The sequence below is a fragment of the Coccinella septempunctata genome, chromosome 9, assembly GCF_907165205.1.
Source record: "Coccinella septempunctata chromosome 9, icCocSept1.1, whole genome shotgun sequence".
In the NCBI taxonomy this organism is placed as follows: Eukaryota; Metazoa; Arthropoda; class Insecta; order Coleoptera; family Coccinellidae; genus Coccinella; species Coccinella septempunctata.
The window spans coordinates 16028038-16048908 of record NC_058197.1 but is presented as its reverse complement, the minus strand read 5'-3'; the positions used below and the strand labels follow the sequence as shown (position 1 = coordinate 16048908).

General features: G+C 45.0%; 2 protein-coding genes across 4 annotated transcripts in view; one reads left to right on the top strand and one right to left on the bottom strand.

Annotated features, from left to right (window-relative positions):
* The window catches only part of LOC123320179 (nuclear receptor corepressor 1), a 49540-nt gene that overhangs the window by 21941 nt on the left and 6728 nt on the right, over positions 1 to 20871 (top strand). For both annotated transcript variants that reach the window (XM_044907383.1, XM_044907382.1), the window contains exons 2-8: positions 3183 to 3579; positions 3681 to 4013; positions 4178 to 4470; positions 4532 to 4786; positions 4846 to 5057; positions 6909 to 7485; positions 9729 to 9838. In XM_044907383.1, coding sequence (XP_044763318.1) covers positions 3183 to 3579; positions 3681 to 4013; positions 4178 to 4470; positions 4532 to 4786; positions 4846 to 5057; positions 6909 to 7485; positions 9729 to 9838 — 2177 coding nt within the window. The remainder of the gene's footprint in view (positions 1 to 3182; positions 3580 to 3680; positions 4014 to 4177; positions 4471 to 4531; positions 4787 to 4845; positions 5058 to 6908; positions 7486 to 9728; positions 9839 to 20871) is intronic.
* On the bottom strand, positions 10769 to 13624 carry LOC123320181. 2 transcript variants are annotated; one of them, XM_044907387.1, is made up of 3 exons: positions 13543 to 13624; positions 11961 to 12200; positions 10769 to 11898 (listed from the first exon to the last, which is right to left on the bottom strand). In XM_044907387.1, the coding sequence occupies exons 2-3, from the start codon at positions 12190 to 12192 to the stop codon at positions 10856 to 10858; spliced, it is 1275 nt and encodes a 424-aa protein (XP_044763322.1). In that variant the 5' UTR covers positions 12193 to 12200; positions 13543 to 13624; the 3' UTR covers positions 10769 to 10855. The 2 variants fall into 2 exon arrangements, with proteins under 2 accessions (XP_044763322.1, XP_044763321.1); XM_044907386.1 differs by lacking the exon at positions 13543 to 13624 and having other exon boundaries at positions 11961 to 12254.

Sequence of the window (20871 nt, the reverse complement as noted above, 5' to 3'; positions counted from 1 at the left end):
CGGTCGATGCCCCCTTTCTGGTGCTTGTAAGAAACTGAAAACCTTAACGCGCGATTTTGCGGGGCTAAATTTAAGCAAAACGACTTGGGCTTGCGAAGATCTGGGTTGGGAGTTACAAGTTACGACTGAAAGAGAGTCGCATAACTCATCCAACGATGACAACTTAGAGATGTCTTTTACTCGTGTAGCCATTAGAAAGAAAGCTTGGGCGGTTTGACGATAGGTGTCGCATCTACCTATTTAGAGCTTGGATGCGGCTACTGGCTTCCCAGAAGAAGGTCACCTTGCCTTCTTACGGAGTATGGAGGAAGCCCATGTCGAATGACTAGGAATTTTGCTCATTGGCCGTACCCATCCCTATAAATAACTTGGAATAACCGTTCAGCAAACGCAAATGTGAACATTTCTGTTGGGTAGTACCGATTCTATTTGAAGAGTCGTGTTTTTGCCCTGAATAATCATACAATATGGTTCTTTAAGACGAATAGGCCATGAAAATACAGATCTCCTGGCCCTACCTTTAGTTTCGCATTTCCACATCCATCCGAACGCTCTCCAACGGTTCCACGCCGTTGGTTTGATTTCCTTCGAGACGCAGTCCATCGAGAGGATGTTTGTTTAGATGTAAAAGAGATTGTGACGTTTTCAGTCGTTAATGTTTATTTCCTGGCGTCGAAAGTATCTCCGAACATCGTCATTCGTCGATTTCGAAATGGCGCATGTGATACTAATCCGAGAATCCCGTCTCGGGCCTAAAAAGCAACGACCCGACCGCTTCCCCCCACCTCCCCCGAGTACTCGGTCATCTGGTACGTTAACCCACTTAGCTTATCTAATCAATTTCCCCGACTAACGGTGGCCCCGCAGCGACCCACATTACGCATTCCGACGACGATCGCCGGATCCGGATCTTCTTCTTCTTCTTCTTTGCGGAACGCCTAAACCAACCGTCGTCGCTTTGCCGTTTTTTCCTCTTCCTCTTGGCTATCGGCTGGTGACTCATGGTCGGAACGAGCGTTTCCTGGAAATCGAACGACCGGGATCAAGGACGTGGAGCGATGACGAATAATTGTGGATTGTAGAAGCCTGGTACCTATTTTTATCGAAATCCGTATGCGATATTCCCTCTGGATCTTGAGATTGAAGTCGTTCAACACTGATGATTCCGCCTAAATCCTCCCCGAACTTTTTTGCGTGTTCACGGTCGTACCACGCTGACAATGCCAGGTCGTGGCCGGAGTAAAACAGCCTGTCGTCTCCATGAAAGTTTTTCCGCGTTTCTCGTCATTCGATCGAAAAGAAGAACGCACGACATTGATACTTCAGCTTGTTTCAGTCATAACAACGTAGTTAATGGTGAAAATTTGTTATGTCTACTATACGGGAATTTTTTTATCGTATTTTGGTGGAATATTATACCACGTACTTGAAAAAGGGGGATTTTTCCTTGACCGTTCATCCTATATCTCAAATAGCTCTAAGTATTTATATGCGTTGATTTTATACACATATTCAGATGAGCATGAGAATTTGACGATGTTGAATCTCTTGTAGATCATGATATAATTCGCAAGCGACATTTGAGATAACTGAGAAACGCTTGCCAACCTTGTGTAACGTATATATTTTTTTAAATTCAATTTCACATCATCCTTTGAAAAGAGCCTTTTGTCAAATCCAAGAGATATGGCCGAATAGGGCATTTTAGATCAGCTGACTTTGACTGGACTTCTAAACTGTACACAAGTGTTGGTTAGGTTCATGTTTTCCTTTAATTTCGAGTGACTTTTATAAATGTATCAATATTCTGAGAAAATATTGTTCAGTGAACATTATTTATCCTTAACTGATGATAAGAAAGTACGGTATGATAGAAAACAGATTATTGTTGACAATATTGACATACAATCTTCTGTTCTGTGATCATACTTGTCATGCGGCTTGTTTGCCCCTCAAGTGACGACAATTCCGAATGTCTAATCTGTTTTTCCGGATAGATGTAGCAGTGCCGAATATTCATAAGATTCGCAAGCGTTTCCGAACTCGTCCATTGAGATATTTGATGTTTACTTAACGTACATTAATGTAACGAAGCCACGATCATAGAATAAACTCCCGCCTAACGTTTTCTACAAATGCAGGTTAACATCAATTTAATAAATTTGAGGTTATCACCTATAACAGACAGGGGTGGGTACATAGACATAGGGACATGGACTGAGGAATGCCAGCATGAAATTGGCTATTTTATAGAAAGAGAGAAATGATCATCGGGCCATCACTTGTCTCTTTTGTGTCCATATAGAGTGCGGACCAATCAAAATTCTAGAAAAAGACAACTTGCATGCCCGATGTTTTCAGTTTCTCTCTGTTACTTTTTTTTTAACCCTAGATGCATAGATAGAAAGGGAAGACACAGTCAATGTCTCTATGTCTATGGGTGGGTAAGTCAATTCGAATCATAGAGCGAAAAGAATTGGTTTTGGCTTCAGTATTAGAGGAATTCGTGTCATTGTGGTTTTTTAAGACAGGTTCTCAGGATCTCCTAGCCTACTAGTTTCTCAATAATATAAAAAGTATGGTTTACAGAGTAACAATTCGAAACGTCCAATATAAATCGTGAAATTTGCATACCGGTGATCGAATCTACGAAACACGGTGTGTCGTACAACGCTGGAAAAGGTTTTTTAGATACGAACGCGACCTAATTCCCCATTATCGCGTTATTCGATATCGAATGAATGAAACTCTTGCCGCTTTCGTGTCGTACTCTGAAAATATCTGGGGTGGCACAATGCAGGAAGCATTAGCGTATCTTGGATCTCGACAAGTCGCATTATTGCATTCCGCGGCTTAACAGAGCATTATAAAACGTTTTTTATCGGGTCGACACGTGAATTCGCGTTTCATTACCGGGTTGTCAGATAGGATCGTATGGGGAGAAGTTTAAAAATTGGTCTCAGTTGCAAACTTGCCGCGGACACTGTATTTGTCGCCATTAGACTTCATTACAACAATTAGAGGAAATGGGGAACATATCTGACAACGCCGCAAACAATCAAGTATGCCTGAAGGCACAGGGACGTACTTAGGGTCACTAATACTAATATCCTAGTTCCTCTCTGTAATTGAAGCGTTTACGTCTACCGAATTGGAGGTTGACATTTTCTTTTTTTTTTCAGGCCGAGTAACCATGCACAGAACGCGGCCGACATCTACAAACCGTCCAGGTCGCCGGTTTCGACGGCCGGCCGCTACCCCTATCCCACCACGTCGCAGCTCCACCAGACGACCCCGGGCCTGGCCCAGCGGTATCAGCAGACGGGGACGGCCACCGCCGCCTACAGCGGGCCGGCGGCCTACCACCGGGACTACCGACAGCCACGCATATCGCTGCTGCACCCCGAATACGGCAGGGGCAGGCAGGACGGGGCCATGCTGCCCGGCGGTCAGGCGGGCCAGATCAGCGTGGTGCACCTGGACGACGGCATGGGAAACCAGCAGCAGCTGCAGCCGCTGAAGAAGATCAGGCTGCAGGACCACAAGGACAACGTGCAACCATTGAGAATCGACACGAGGGTGAGCAAAAACACTGTCTTTCACCTATTTCCTTTGAATTTTATCGCAAATTCTCATCAGCCATCTTACTTCTTCCGATATAACAACCATCGATTCTCTAGGAGCAACCTGGAACGTACAACCCTCAGGTGGAAGCTATATCTCCCACGCTTCCAGAGAGCATACAGGAGGACCAGCCCCACAAGCCCACCAAGGACGACATAATCGTCAAGATAGCCAAGACCGACAGGGAGATAGCCAGGGCCGAATCTCAGATATCGATACTGAAGAAGAAACAGCAGGAGCTGGAAGAGCTGGCGCTCAAGCCCCAGGTCAAGGGGGAGGTGGAGGAGGACACGCAGCCGCGACACAACAGCCTGCCGCAGAAGATATACGCGGAGAACAGGAAGAGGGCGGCCAGCGCGCACGCGCAGCTCGACAGCCTCGGTCCCAAGGTAGGAATTGGTCGCACAGCCTACTAGAAACGTTTCTAGTAGGTCCAATGCACTCAAAGTATCTGTTCCTTTGATCAGCAGCCTTCTGGAAGGCTTATAATTTATAATTTCAAAGTCCCCGAACTATTTGGAACATCTTTTCGAGTTTTTTCTTCCTCCTGTAGGTCGAATGGCCACTTTACAACCAGCCGACCGACTCGACCGTGTACCACGAGAACAAGCGGAAAAACAAGCTGTTCAAACGGCGACTCCTGGAGTACTTCAAGAAGAGGCACGCCGAGAAGGAGACGAGGAACGCGTTCCTCACCGAAACCTACAGTAAACTGATGCAGGAATGGATCAGGAAGGTGGACAAGATCGAATCGAGCACCAAGAGGAAGGCGAAGGAGGCTAAGAACAGGGAGTTCTTCGAGAAGGTGTTCCCGGAGCTGAGGAAACAGAGGGAGGATAAGGAAAGGTATGTCGTACTGTTTTAGGTTAGGTTGGGGTTCATTTTTAAGTCTTAACTTCTGCTGTAGGTTCAATAGGGTCGGTGCCAGGGTCAAATCGGAGGCCGACATGGAGGAGATAATGGATAACCTCCAAGAACAGGCGATGGAGGATAAGAAGATGCGCAGCTATGCCGTTATACCCCCGATCTTGCTGGACAAACGGGAGAAGGAGATACAGTACAAGAACAATAACGGATACGTGGAAGACATGGAGACCATGTACAAAAACAGGCAGTATATAAACATGTGGACGCCGCAGGAGAAGGAGATCTTCAAGGAAAAGTAAGGTTCGACCAACTTTGGTGGATCGATGTTGGTTTAATGGGATTTTTTTTTCTCAGGTACCTGCAACACCCGAAGAATTTCGTTGTGATATCGAGCTATTTAGATAGGAAATCCGTGGCCGACTGCGTACACTATTATTACACTAGTAAAAAGACGGAGAATTACAAACAGCTATTGAGGAAGTCGAGACAGAGAACGAGGGCTTCGAAGAATACCCATAAAGTCAATAATGCTGCCAATTCTTCGGTCGTAGATATTTTGACGACTGGTAAGTTATTCCTAGGAGTCCCTAACTCCCATGACTTTTTATTCGGGGTAAATTCTGAGCGATACAATCGATAACAGAAATTGGCGCCATCTGGTGATGAAATGACGAAGGTAGCTAGACTCGCTCATCAATCGATACTTTTGCGTCCGCTAGCTTTCTCTCTGGATGTGTCGTTTCTGCTTTGAATTGAACACGCTCCCGATAGAGGGCAGAGTTACTTCGTAGCAAGTTGGAAAAAATCATATGTGGTCTGAATGTGTGCTCAAAGTTTTAGTTACCTTTTTTTAATTTGGTTTCACACTTATTATTTTCAAAGTTACATTCACTTCGAGGATTTTTTCTACTGATTTCTGAGGATTTGTGAGATTTGTAAACACTGCTCAAAAATAATGAAGGGAAGAAACGATTTTGTAAATCTACTGATGTATTAAAGTTAGGTGTCTACATACGCCAGTTAACGTGCCTGAAATGGCGACAGTAAGCAAGACAGTTTCAGAACGACAAAATTAGTAGAGAAATTAACAAAATAGTGATTCTACCGCAGTGCTCTGACTCAATGTTTTTGAAGGATGTTCAGCCAAATGTCTGTCAAAGCTTCGGCGGGCTGTTGTAATGTCTGCGGTGGGTCAGGTTAGCGGTGTAATTGCTTTGACATTGCAGACCATACATGTTGAATACAATTTTGGGAGGCAGCGGTCAAACCTATTTACCAAATGCCATGCATTTCTATGCGATCGTTGACAATTTTGGTCCTGCCTGGATGAGCATAAAACTATCGCAGATGGCTGCCGCAAATAGTATTTTCGGAGAAAACTTATCTTGAGCGACAGCTTTTCTTTTCACTAGGAAGAATAGCAAAGTTACCAGAGTAGCTGCTAGTCGGAGACTATGAAATAGGAGCGAATCGATCAGCAAACATACATTCTGGAAATTCTATCCGATCACGAGCACTTTGTAAAGTTTATACCGGGTACAGTGAAAACTCAAAGGTTGTTCAATAAAATGCGCCAACCAGAACTGACGAAATGGATACTAAGGATGACCTCGCGAAGTGAAATGACTTGCTATACGGTATCGGGATGTAATTAATTGTATTTCTCCAGAAATGAAAAGAAACACAACCAGGGCGGATCTATTCGAGACTTTTATTCGCTACCCCAAGGGCTACGCTCCACGACTGATAGCGAAGAAAAGGTCTATTTTCAGCGCAACTACGGGATTTCACTGACGGCGAGCGGTATCTCTTATTCTCTTCCCCAAGGGCTTACGCACCATGACTGATAGTCAAGAAAAGATTTCTATTTCAACACTTATGACGCGGGAACGCGAACAGGGGGGTTGCCGGGACTTTTTCTTCAATACCCCAAGGGCTTACGCACCATGGCTGATAGCGAAGGGAAAAGTCAGACTCGCGAAACAGGGTAAAGTAAGATAAAATATAACAGAAAGCGATACAGTACAGCAGTGTCAAAGAAGTGATCGGTGTAGGTCTAATGAAGAAACTGAACGGTAAAGACGGGGACCTACCTCCTACCTCCAATTTTTCTCAGAAAACTGGAGATCATTACAATACAATAACTAAGGAGGTGATATGATCTATAGTCCAATTTAAACAATGAAACCAATTTTGGATATTTTGATAAGACATCAAGCTACCGACAGCTTGTTGGTGTGGAGAAGGGATTTCGTCATGCAGTTAACGGTATTAGCCGATCTTGTAGGTCTTGCTCTTCCATCCCTATAGTATATGCAGCACTTTCACTTATACGAAAGCGATTCCACTCTCTACTATTAATACTACGGCACTTATTGAGGATCTACCACTGCTTGACCATACCATTTTTTTTCCAGGAGTAACGACGAGGCTTCAGCGGGAGCAGCAGCAGAAAACCGTCGTGCGCGAGGCGACCCAAAACCAGGACGTCGCGTCCACGTCGACCGCCACCTCCCATCCCTACTCCCAATCGTCGACGACCGTTTCCACGTCGCCCGCGTCCTCCCAGACCGCGACGACGACGTCGACCGCGGTCACCTCGTCGGCGACGGCGTCCAACGCCTCCAGCCCCCCTAGTTCGTCGGCCACCGCCGTCATATCCTGTTCAACGCCGTCCACGACCTCGGCGTCGTCCGCCGCGGCGACGTCGTCGACCACGACCAGCGCGTCTACGACGACGGCGACGACGACCGTCAAGCAGGAACCGTCGGCGTCGCCCCATGCCGCGTCGTCGGCCGGGCCCCCGGAGAAATTCACCGACTTCAACTCGTTCGAGGAGTACAACAATCAGATGAACAGCAAGGGCGCGACTGCGCAGCCGGTCGCCGGCCAGTATTACGGAGACGAGGCGGCCGGTAAGGGCGACGCGCCGCCGCTGGCCGACGTAAAGATGGAGGTGAAGGTGGAGAACGAGTCTGCGCCGGAGGCTGTGAGGTGAGTGTTTCACTTTTCTTCAATTTTGTTCAAGTTAGTTTAATGACTCTCACGGTAGGCTTTTCCAATTGGCAACACTGTTTTCATATTAACATACGATTTGACCATAAATTAACTTGAAAATATTGTTAAACCATCATGGTGATTCTTCGACATTTTGACTGTTGAGGTCAAAAGATACACTTTTTTCTATACCATTTTTTCGAGCCTTCCACCTATGAACATTTAGCTCCAGTTAACCTTGACCTAAAAACCATGGTTAACCTATGTCCATGGGCCTCCAGCCTGTGATTAACCTCGAACCTATGCCCACTAGCCGACCTCTGACCAGCTAACTTCTGACTCCTGGACCTCTGGCTAGCATAATCTTTCGAACTCTGGTTAACCTCTGATTTTCGACGTCTGGTCGACCTTAGAACCATGGTTGATCTATGTCCCTCGATATCCGGTTGATCATTGACCTCTCACCTGTGGTTAACCTCGAACCTATGACCACTAGCCAACCTCTGACCTTCCAACTTCTGACTCCTAGACCTCTGGCTAACATAATCTTCCGAACTCTGGTTTACCTCTGATTTTGGACCTCTGGTAGACCCTCACTTCTCTGTGATCCACCTCATATCTCTCTTAAGCCTTACACATATGAACATCTTGTTCTGGTTAACCTTGAACCGCTGGTCGACCTTAGAACCACTGTTGACCTATGTCCTGTTTATCATTGGCCTCTGGCCTGTCATTTACCTTGAACCTATGACCACTAGCTAACCTCTGACCTGCTAAATTCTGTCTCCTGGACTTCTGGCTAACATAATCTTCCAAACTCTGGTTAACCCCTAATTTTAGACCTCTGGTCGACCTTAGAACCATGGTTTACCTATGTCCTTCGATATCCGGTTGATCATTGACCTCTAACCTGTGGTTTACTTCGAATCTATGACTACTAGCTGACCTCTGACCTAACTTTTGACTCCTGGACCCCTGGCTAACATAACCTTTCGAACTCTGGTTAACCTCTGATTTTGGACCTCTGGTAGACCTTCACTTCTCTGGGATTCACTTCATATCTCTCTTGAGCCGTACACATATGAACATCTAGTTCTGGTTAACCTTGAACCGCTGGTCGACCTTAGAACCATGGTTGACCTATACCTTGTTTATTATTGGCCTCTGGCCTGTGATTAACCTCGAACCTATGACCACTAGCTAACTTCTGACCTGCTAAATTCTGTCTCCTGGACTTCTGGCTAACATAATCTTCCAAACTCTAGTTAACCTCTGATTTTCGACGTCTGGTCGACCTTAGAACCATGGTTGACTTATGTCCTTCGATATCCGGTTGATCATTGACCTCTTACCTGTGGTTAACCTCGAATTTTGACTACTAGCCGACCTCTGACCTGCTAACTTTTGACTCCTGGACCTCTGGCTAACATAACCTTTCAAACTCTGGTTAACCTCTGATTTTGGACCTTCAAGTTCTCTCGGGTTCACCTCAAACCTCTCACAGGTGATTTCCAACATTTTTGAAGTGAAATTTTAACTGTTTCCCTTATTTCGGCGGTTCTGCAGCCCTGTACCCCCTGCCGCAGTAGTCGAACCGGCTGAAATGAACCGATCGCTAGAATCACCACCGGATCGGCCAAACAGCGGCGGCATATCCTACGATCCCGTGATTTTGACAAACACAATTTGCATTACAATCCGCGAGAGTGGGTCGCCCTCCACCCCCTTCCCCAACCCCCCTATATTCCCCGGAGCGCGGTGGTACGCGTCCGTTCATTCGTCGGCGTCATACCGCTGACTGCACAATTATCGGATGAACTGGCGGCATATCAATTTTGCAAATTGATATATACTCTTTTAATCAAGACGGGATTGCATTTTCGGGAAAAACCGCCGCCCCAGCCCCCACCCCGCGCGATATCCGATAAATTGAAATTGATAAATTTGAATTTCAATCGGGGATCGCTGAGGCGGCCGACCGGGAGTCTTTTTTTTTTTCAGCGCCTCTGTGCGGTCTCTCGCTCTGTACTCTACTACTCTACGCTACTGGTTCCAACGAGTTTCGGAGGCATATTCATTGGTCTCTGTCCTCATGAGTTATATTTTGATTCGCGCCATCTATCGGCGAAAACAAAAATATCGGCGATTGGGTCAAAAGAAGCTCTGAAATTTGATCTGTCTCAAATTATATTTATCTAAGTAACTTGCAATTGTATCTGAAGATCTCCCTTTTCTTTCAGCGATCAAAACGCCAACGCCGTGATGGAAAACAAAAAGAAGAAAGAGAGGAGAAAAGACAAGGACACGGACGCGATGGAAACGAGCGAAGACGATTCGCTCGAAGTACCAGGTATGTTGAAAATTAGTCGATTATTCATATTTTTCGAATATTTTGAAGTTCCACCGTCTTACCTGAAATCATTCGACTTTTTGCGTTCACCCTGTAGATACAGTGCGAAAGATATTGCCCGCGAACAATGGAAATGTTCAAAATTAACGAAACAGCAAGCATCATTGCTACCAACTCTCTTTTCAATATTTTTTGTGTGCAGAATAAATATGCAAGGAGAACCTTGTGCGAAATTAACAACATCATTGAATAATTCCATCGATATTTCTTTTTTAAGTCACGTTCTAAGTCGTTGTTTAATGAACTACTTTATGAAGTAGTATCAACCTGTTGCGAACTAATTAACACAAATTTTTACGGCGAACCTGAATGAATAACAGTTTTCTAAGAAAATTTTTCAGTGTATTGTTTTCGTGATCGTATTACTCGCGTAACAAATCACTGATGGATATGATTCTATGGTTCATTGTCGAAAAGTACCGAAATTTTTTGCACATAAATTGATGATGCAGCTTGTTCAGGTCCCCAATATTTGAAAAGCAGCAAAGGTAGTCGATTTTGGTGTTAATTTTAATTACTTTATGATCAGTCGTTATATAAACTGCGCTGTCTTTAGCAATAATTGAAGGTTGAACCTGGGTTTGGTGGTCGAACCGTTAAATAGCTGTCATATGTCAAAAAATGACAGTTTTCGGTGTGACAGCTGTCAAAATCGCTGGGTATTGTAAATGAAACCTTTGAAATAGTCGATATAACCATACCTAATGCTTCCCAATCCGAGAGGTCACCTTAAACAAACTGAATGAAGCGATATAAGGAGAGTACAAAGAGCAATATATAATTTTTTTTTAATAAGACACCTTCTAAACACACAAAAAAAGAGTTTGGAGAGGAGAAAAAATTTAATCTGCCATTCATTCACACTGATATGTACATTCTTTCGAGTTGTATCCTATTCTACGAATTACCCTAATATTGAATATATACAACTGAGCCCTTGTAAAACGTCGAAAACCTTTAGGAACCGTCGGAATTCAATGCTTCCACGTCGATGGAACTGCTCGAGCTGGCCGCGTCCCCCTCCTCCAGCACGATCTCGTTGTTCCTGTGGTTCAGGTCGGCCATCTCCTCCGCGTGGCACATCTTCCTGTGCTTGTGCACGAAGTAGTAGCTGGGGAACTTTGAACCGCACGTCTTGCACGGGTAATACTGCACGTTCATGTCGAGCAGCTTCACCTCCCGCTTCAGCTCCTTGGTGGTGACCGCCTTGGCCTCCACGCCGACCGGGTTCAGGTGCCTGCGCGCGTGCTTCTGATAGCAGTACTGCGACTTGAACGTGTGGTTGCAGTAGAGGCAGGTGAAGAGCTCGTTGCCGCCGGCCGCGTTCTCGTCTCCCGCAGCCGACGGTTTGTCCCTGATGTTCTCGGCCATCGCCTTGTTCATCGCGTCGTTGGGGTTGACGTCTTGTTGGGCCTCCGGGCGGTTCTCAGCGCCCTCTGTGAGTCCGTAGTTCTTGTTCACGACCCTGTGGAACCTCACCGGCCCGTCGCAGCAGGCCACGTCTATTATAACCTTGGAATTGCACGTGTCCGATCGCCTCTTGGTCCTACCCTTGTCCCCGCATCTCTTGTCGGTCCTCCTCGAGTGGGTGGACGAGGAAGCAGCGATCTCCTTCTCCCGGCACTCCTTGGAGGTGGACGCCAAAGTGGGACCTTCGTCTAGGAGCTTCTCCGGCTGACGCACGACCAGCGTGAACGGCGTATCCTCCGATTTGGGCAGGGCGGCGGTGTTGTTGGGTGCGTAGATCGGCTGGGTGGGCGCCAGGGCCTTCCTGCTGGCTATCGGCTTGATGACGTTGGTGCGTAGGTCCGCGTTGTTCTGGGCGTGGAGCAGGAACGAGCGGCATATCTCCAGGGCGGCCGGCATGTGGAGGATGTGGGTGGCCAGGAGGATGTTGTAGATGTTGCGGATGTTGAGGTCGAGGTAGCCGGTGTACATGAAGGTCAGGAGGTGGGAGAACTCGTCGACGTTGACGTTGGGCACCGAGATCGGTTCCAAATCTGTGGAAAAAGAGAGAGAGGCTATAAAAAACTGTTCGAGAGCGAGTTTCTTGACAGTTTACCCGTGTGGTTGACCAGGGCGGCCTTGAAGTATCCGCTGTGGGCGGACAGGATGGCCTTGTGCGCCGAGAAGTGCGTCATGCCGGGTCCGACCTGGAGGGAGACGTCGGGAGCGCTGGGCGGCTGGTTGGCGCCCGGTGTTGCATGTTGGAGGGGGTGGACGTTCTGGAAGCCGGGCGTAAGGCCCGTGGTGCCGAAGTGCAGCCAGGCGCGGTAGAGGGAGTACATTTCCATCGTTTCACCTGGAAAAAGTTTGAGAAGGTGGAATTTTTGACGTTTACTAGACGCAGATGTAAAAAAGGCAAGATCACAGAATAAACTGCCGCCTGACGTTTCTTGCGAGGACAGGTTAGCGTCAGTTTGACGAAAGTGAGGTTAGCACAGGTCACAGACAGGGGTGAGTAGTGCCAAATCGACTCATTAAGAGAAGAGTTGAATTTTTGGCCTCCGTATTTATGAAATTCATTTCGTTATGGTTTTCTAAGGCAAATTTCTCATAAAGATGGAACTTCTGGCTGGCCTGTACCAGTTGCATTCAATAAAAAGGGTCAATTTGGAGACTTGTCTTACACTATAAGGGAGTTTGTTTTTCTTTTCGAAATTTTTAGATCGGAATTTTTAAACTTTTGGGAGGTTTTGACTATTCTATATTCTTATACAAGGTTAGTATTTGACTTGTATACATATAATTTAACAGTAGATTCTTGAGGTCAAAAGAGACACTTTTTTCTTTGTTAATTTTTCCGATTCGGAATAGATAAAAATATTTATAGATTTGGGTTTCTGATATTTTAATGGTATGTAATGGTCATAATGAAGAAATAGGAAGGTGCATGTAGAATTTTCAACAGCCTGTGTATTTTCATCCGAGCCGAATTGGAAAAAATTGTGAAGGGATAAAGTGTTTTTTTCGACCTCATGAATATTTTCTGCTAAAATATATGTTTAAGTCAAAGGGTCATCCTGTATACTCGTGAGCATATTTTTCGTCGTGCGTTTTAGAAGGAATTAATAAACTCATTTATAATTCGTGTAAAAATGGAGGAGAGTTCTTCAATTTTTAAATTTTGCCTGTCATCGAAATCGTTGAAAATTCTGTGATATTCAAATTATTCAAAAAATTAACAAGTGTTTCTATGTTCAATTTTTCACGACTTAAATTTCGTCTTGTTCTTGTTGGACTGAAAGATCATGAAATGGAATTTCGCTGAATCAAGAAAGATATGGGAGATTTGAAAAAAAAAAATTGAAAGTATTGACGAAAACTGAATCCCAATTTGTTTGCGTCTGATTAATTTTCCTCCAATCATCTCTTATGATATGAAAAATGTTTAAGTAATTAACAGCATTTTATCGTGAACTTGATCAATGATTCTAGTTTTTATTTCTCATCGTTACCTTTTAAGATGTCCACCGAAGCAAATTCTGATTAATTGATCGAGAAAAATGAACAAATTTATCGAATCAAAAACTTTTATACTGGTGGAAAACTTTTGTCAATGTTTTCTTCAAGTGTTCAATTAACTTCTCACTCCACTGCTCCATAAATCACTGCAATTCAGCCGGACACCCCTATTATCATACCTTAATTTCGACTCCGATCACAGTATCCGCGTCGAAGGACCAGAAAGATCAAAAGGGACCGCCGCCGCTTATTCACCTGCGGCCGCACGCACTGGCATCGCACATCTCAATCGCCGGATGTCGGAACACTTTATAAGCGCTTTATAAGCATAATTCCCGATATATTACCCTCATAACTCGCGCCAGTTGTTCCCGTTCTCTCCCCGTCCTTCTCTCCCTCTCTCTCTCACGCAACCCCGTTCTCGCGCCCTTCCGTCCTCTTTCAAATTGCGCTGATATGACCGACCGTTTCGAGGGTAGGTAGGGGGGTGGCGATGAAACGATGATGTTCCGATTTTTGGGGGGCGGGCGCCCCTTTTTTGTCCCGTCCAGCGCGTGCCGGACCGGATCGCGAAAAAAAACCGAATTGTTTCCTGTGTAAACGATCGGAAATGCGTCATTTCACGTGGAAATGACCCATTTTCTGATCGTATTTCTTAGAAAATTCACGAAGTGGGCTGCTAAACGTTCTTAATTTTCGAAAACTTGTTAAACAACGAAAACGTTCCAATCTCTGTCTATTTAAACTAACCTCAAACTGTCAGGAGTCAAACTGATATCAATTCTCTGCTTATTTCAATCTAATTGACATTAGATTGACAGCTGAAGCAGCGTTCGAGATATTGGAAGGTTTTCGTTGATTTTCTATGGAATATAATCAGGATATCCATCTAGTTTCGATAAATGTGTGGAGAGGGGAGTGGAAACTTCAGGGATGGGGGGTGGTGATGCTAAACGACCAGCCAATTTTTAAATTGTATGTCAAAAGTGGTTTGTTCTCTTAGTAAAACCCAATTTTCTAGAAGGGTATGCTATATGTGAAATATCCAGGTTTCCTCAAGCAGTATTGCCCACTCTAATCTTCGACGCTTGTGTTCGCGAGCGAGAGTAAGTCTGCTTCACAAGCGACTCGATTTTAAGTGGCTTCGTGGAGACATCTTCAGAAAGAGTTGAAAAACGGTCCTCTATTAGTCTATCAGTCCACGTAATATCACACTTTGATGAATATTTGGACAACTGCTTTTGCATTCGAGCACCCTGAAGCATCTCAAGGGTTTTGTTGGCGTTGGACAAATGAAAATTCGATTTGCAAATGTACACAGCCGTTTGAACTGAATACTAACAAAAAAACAGACTGAAGTTAACGATTTCTGTGTTAATCGTGAAAATAAACAAATTTTTCGATTATAATCTTATTACTTTCCAACATTTCTTCAATGGATATCGGTAAAACGAATAATAAAAAAGGCAATCAAGTAGAATGCGCCCTTATCGAAAGTACACACACAAAAATTGACCGTATCGCATTTTAATAAAGAAGAAGACCCCACCGATATCGACTAATGAAAATTGTTGATAATATCTATTAATAAAGCCGTCGGTCATTTCTCGCTGAATAATGAATGGGACAAACATCGCGGAGCTCACAGACGTCCACGGTGTTTCGAAAGGAATCCAATACGTTTAATGAAGTAACCCATATGAGGTTATTACAATGATAATATCGAAAAATTATCCGTCGCCTATTGCGTTCCTCTTGAATTATTGAAAGGATCGATTTTGGAACGGTTCCGGATCGACCCGATGAACTCTCCTCACCTCCACACTCATCTACAAGACGAATAAAGACTCGTTTTTCACTGAAACGACCCACGTATACCTACATCCTGTGAGTAGAGTCAGTAGGAGGAACGGTGATTCTGCTCCCCCCGGGTTTTCACACCAGCAGTACTAAGAGTTGGGGTAGAACACAAATTGTACCATACAATTTTCCGATACAAGAGCTTCGTGAAAACCCCTTTCTCCCCGTGAGTGTAGTGTATTGTAAGAAATGAAATTGTTTCCAAATAAGCTGAAATGTTTCATATTGAAGGGCATCTCGCACTGCTAAAATTGATCCCTTTCTCGAAGAATCTCGATTACGGTGGTCCCCGGAAACGATAATGGTTAACTACTCCGTTTGTTGATTTTGTAGCGCCCTTTCGTCGATTTCTAATCGAATCGAAAAGACCCCAATTTTGGACGCTGGACTCATCAATTCGCCGTCCGGCTAAGTGATATTTTCCATTCATCATCGCCGTTAGTGACGGACAGCGATCTGCGGCAGATCGTCGAATATAGTAGTTTGGCGACGAATCCCAGGACTATATATCGGCTAATAACCGCCGCGATCGACGTAATTCGCCTAATTGTCGATCGGAAAACGGGATTAATGGCGCTGCGGGACGGCGGAAAAAACGGACGACGCGTGTCGCGCGGCCTCCGGAGGACTACGGCCCGGTCGTTTTTCAACGTTTCGCGCTCGATTGACGGGCGTTTAGTCGATTGGCCCGACGATAATTGGTCAACTGTGGGGTTCCTTCGTGGGTAACGTCTGTTGTTATTATTATAATCGAGTTACGGACGTTACCGGTTCGATCGGCAGAACTGATGCAGTTCGGATGTTCGTTTCTGTGCCATTCTTCTCGGTCAAACCTTCGATGGTATTGACAAATTCGACGCTTTCACCTCTTGAGGATCCAGCGCTGGCTTCCCCCTGCGTATGGTTTTTAAGCCAGCCCGTTCTGGACACTTGTATACTATACAGAAGGAAATATATGGAGGAAATGTGGGACATATGCCATTGTCTTAGTCTGACTTTCCATCAGGGCGATAATACTCGGTAGCGACTGCCAGTATTTAATAAGGGACCATTACTCCACTTACAATTCTCCTTACGATGAACACTTCGAAAATCGAGCGTGTATGTGTCGACTTTGAAAATTTCGACAGGGTGAGATCTCCCACGAACTCGACGGTTCATTGTCGAAGTGACGTCTCTTCCAATTAGACGGATAAACGAACTCGAACGAGGCGGACGTCGACGCGCGGGCACATAACCGTCCCTTTCGGGCGTATTCAACTTTGACCGTAGGATTCTTTGAGAATATTTTATGGCCGACAGAGTGATTGGATTGCGCCCCGTTATAATCGTCCCCGATCGCCGGAGAATTCGCTCCCTCCCGCCCGCTCGTTTGAGCGTCCCTTTTCACCTGGATTAACGCCGATTAACGCTCGACATGACGCGCGTTACGTCGATGAAAGGAAAGTGGGAGGATTGAAGATGAAAAAAAAAAGATGAACCGGATCGCACGGTCGATTGGACGCCGGTAAATGCGGGGACGTATAGGGAACTTACAGGGTGTCCCGACCGAAGAAAACGCTGTGAGAGGCGGAAATTTCAGCGATACTAATCTATTAGTATGGCCAGGAGTTCCACCTTGTAGGTAGATCCACTTTCACCGCCTGAAGGAAGAATAATATGATGAATTTATGTATACTGAGGCCAAAAACGGTTTTCTATGAGTACGATCGATGTAAAACACCCCGTTTTGTGGTCCGTGCCAAGCTGGCTTTCGTGCACTAATGTAAGTTTTGCAGAAAACGTTCACGTACATTACTCAAGATTTCTGGTGGATACATCGGATAATTTCCTAGTAATAAAGATCGGATCAATTGCTACATTACCTGAGACAGCCACGTCCCTCGCTTCGTCCCTTTCATGCATCCTCTTTTTGTCCCCGACTGAACCAGTAGCGTCAAATTTGTCAACCAGTTGTACAACGTAAACAGCCGATACATTTTTTCAAATTGAATAAATTGGCTTCACTTTGACAAATTTCCCCCTAAACATTACCCGGTGATTTTCGCTTCTAATGAATAATTTTTTGACGAGGACGAGAGGTTTTTGCGTTCGATTCTCTCTCCAGTGTGAATCGGCTACGCTGAGAGACCTAGGAGACGACCGCCGAACAAAAAGCGTCCCTCGACAGCTTCGCTTTCGCGAACCAGTCACTGGTCCCCTAGGAAATACGGCTAATAATGTCGAAATTCATGCGGAAAATCTCTTCATTAGTCATCGACGTCCCTCTCAATTTTAACGAGCCACTCTCGTAGTCATTGTGTTTGGTTAAGAGAGGAAGAGAGAGGACCCCGGGGGCGGCGGGATATGGAGAAAAAAAAAAGAGGAAACGGACCGGAAGCGAGTATAGATAGCAGGGATCTGATATGAAGATTTCAAGATACGAATAGAGGTTTATATACGGGGTACCTCTAAAGCCCTGGGAAGTGAACACTTTATTTTATAGACTGAAACACTGACTGTTTACGTATGGGCTCAGGAGTGTGTTGAAATGAACCTCAAATGATCTCATATCACCACGGACAGCCAGGCCACGCTGAGGTCCCTGGAATCACACTGCCAGAGATCTCTGGTGGCATGGCAACTGGCCAGAGACAACAAAGTGACTTTACTATGGGTACCAGGACATTGTGGTGTCGAGAGAAATGGAAAAGCCGATGAACTTGCAAAAAGTGCATCAAGGTTGATACCTGCTGGACCTGAGCCTTTCTGTGGGCTCGGAAAGCACCAATACAAATGGGGTCCAACAATTAGAGTTGAACAACAGAATAACCTTCTGGAGAAACACTCCTAGACTTACTCAGCCAAAGAAATTCGTGATGATTTCACCGACCTACACCAGAAAACTGCTAAAGCTGTCACGAGCTGAGCTTCGAGTGATGGTGGGACTGCTGACAGGTCACTGTCGGTACAAATATCACTTGTACCGTGTGAGAAAGTCAGCAGATGAGATTTGTAGGTTCTGTGGATCAGAAGCAAAAACAGCTGAACCCATGGTATGCAAGTGTCCAGAGCTGGCTGGCCCAAGAACCATTCATATGGGTAAACCGGTCCTGGATACTCACGAGGTAACGGCTAAGGCCCCTAGGGATATTGTCGGTTTTCTCAACACCATGGCCGACCTCCTTGGGTTCATATGAATGAGTAGGGTAGAGATTAAAAGATCTACATGGTCGCAGTTCCCGAAAGGCCAACAGTGTCACAAGGACCCTGGTTCTAATAATAATAATACTGGGTGTGAATGAATGGAAGCGAATAAATTTAAGAGTTGAAAAATAATGTGGGTCTTTCAATAATGGTGCACCAAGGACGACGAACTGTGTTCATTATACGCGAGCCTACAAATTGATAGCCTAATCTAGCAAGCATGCGAGACAATAGTCAGTTCTTTGCCGTTCTCGAGATGTTAAAACATCAATCAATCCAACTCCAAATCAAAATAGTATTGTTGTACCCTTAAGATTCGAAACTGGTCACAACAATCCGACCCTAATGACATTGCATGAAGCTTAGCGTATTATCATCTCCCTTCCTCGTCGAATCTTGTCTCCACTTCATCCCCATCATCTGGACCCCCGAACGCATTGTTGTACCGAGTGTACCAGATACGCCCCTACCCACTCTTAACCCTTCGCATGGCTCGGCCACTCGCGAACGATTCTCCCTCACGAATTAATTATAAGAAAACAAACAAATTACCCTAATTAAAATCGGCCTCGTTAAAATCTTCCATTCGCGTCTCCGCAAACCAACCCCCGGCTCCCTTTTTTTTCTACTACCCCGACTGCGAAAGAACCGGGGGCCGCTGCCGGCAGAAGAGTGCGCGCCCGGCGTTTGCTGCGGTCTTTGCACATGGAGATCGTTCGGCTCTTTTATCTAATTAAATAAATTATTAATGTGGCAATTTCGCGGAGAGATCGCGCGCGGAAAGGGGTGGACTTTTTGCCGCGACGTGTAGCTGAAGCGTGCATTAGGCTGGGTCCAGACGTACACGCATCTCTGACAACGTTGGGCGGTGATTTGTTGGCTTATTTGAAACGTCGTTGTCGGTAGCTTCAAAATATGTGTGTCCCAATAAAAAATGCCGATTATACCTTAGACGAAATGCAGTCTCCGCACTCTGTGATGCATATGTCTGGATCAGGCATTAGAGAAGACAAAAATTGATTGTATAAGTGATAATTGTTCCAGTACGAAATGTCAGCTTTTCAACGGGCCTAAATTTGAAATATAAACTTCACAAGATATCTATCAGTACAGCCATCTTCCCGAGAAATTATGGATTTCTTGTCCCCGCACACCCTTTTGCTGATGAACATCCTCGATAGGTTGAGATACCGCCAAATATTTCCAATGTATAGAATGTTTTTCTGTTTTCGATCGTTGTAGAACAAACAGAGACGTCTTATCGAAAGCGAAAAAGAAGACACGGATCTAGAAATGCGGGATGGGACGCGTTTCCGCCCTCGGGCTGAGCGGGTAGCGCATCCCTCCGCTCCGCTCGCGTGTGTGTATGCGTTTCGAAGAGTCGGGCTTACGTCAAACAGCCCGGGGCTTCCCCCCGCATCTTCCGAATGAAATGATCGCTCTCTCGGATAGAGCCGAAATTGTTTGCGGAAAAGTGCCGTGTTTTATTTTATTAACGGACGGGAGGATACGGCCGCGGCAGGGTTAATTTCGAGGGTTGGAAGGAGCGGAAGAAGTATAACGTTCACAAGAAGCCGATCGAATACTCTTTATTGTGATAACTCGGTAATTATAAAAGGTTAACTGAGAATAAAATCAACTGTTAGATCGTTTGATAAACACACGATTTCTTGAAATCGAATTGGCGACGAAGTTGGGACCAATCCAAAGATAGAAAAATGCGATAAAATAGTAATATGAATGCAACATAATCTCCAGCAGCTTTAAAAATAACAACTGAGAATAAAATCAACCGTTGAATGGTTCAATTCGCCAAGGATTTCTCGAAATCGAACTGGCGGACGAAGCTGGGACCAATCCAAAGATGGAAAAATGCGACAAAATACTGAATCTGGATGCAGCATAATCTCCAGCAGCTCTAAAAATAACAACTGAGAATAAAATCAAGTGTTAAATGGTTCGATTAACCAAGGATTTCTCGAAATCGAATTGGCGACGAAGTTGGGACCGATCCAAAAATAGAAAAATGCTAAAAACTAGTAATCTGGATGCAACATAATCTCCAGCACCTTTGAAGATAACACTGACAATAAAATCAAGTGTTAAATCGTTCGATTCACCAAGAATTTCTCGAAATCGAATTGGCGACGAAGCTGGGACCAATCCAAAGATGGAAAAATGCGACAAAATACTGAATCTGGATGCAGCATAATCTCCAGCAGCTAACAACTGAGAATAAAATCAAGTGTTATATGGTTCGATTAACGAAGGATTTCTCGAAATCGAACTGGCGACGGAGCAGGGACTTATCCGAAGATAGAAAAATGCGATCAAATAGTAATCTGGATGCAACACAGTGTCCAGCAGCTTTTAAAATAACAACTGCGAATAAAATCAACTGTTAAATGGTTCGATTCACCAAGGATTTCCCGAAATCGAACTGGCGACGAAGCTGGGACCAA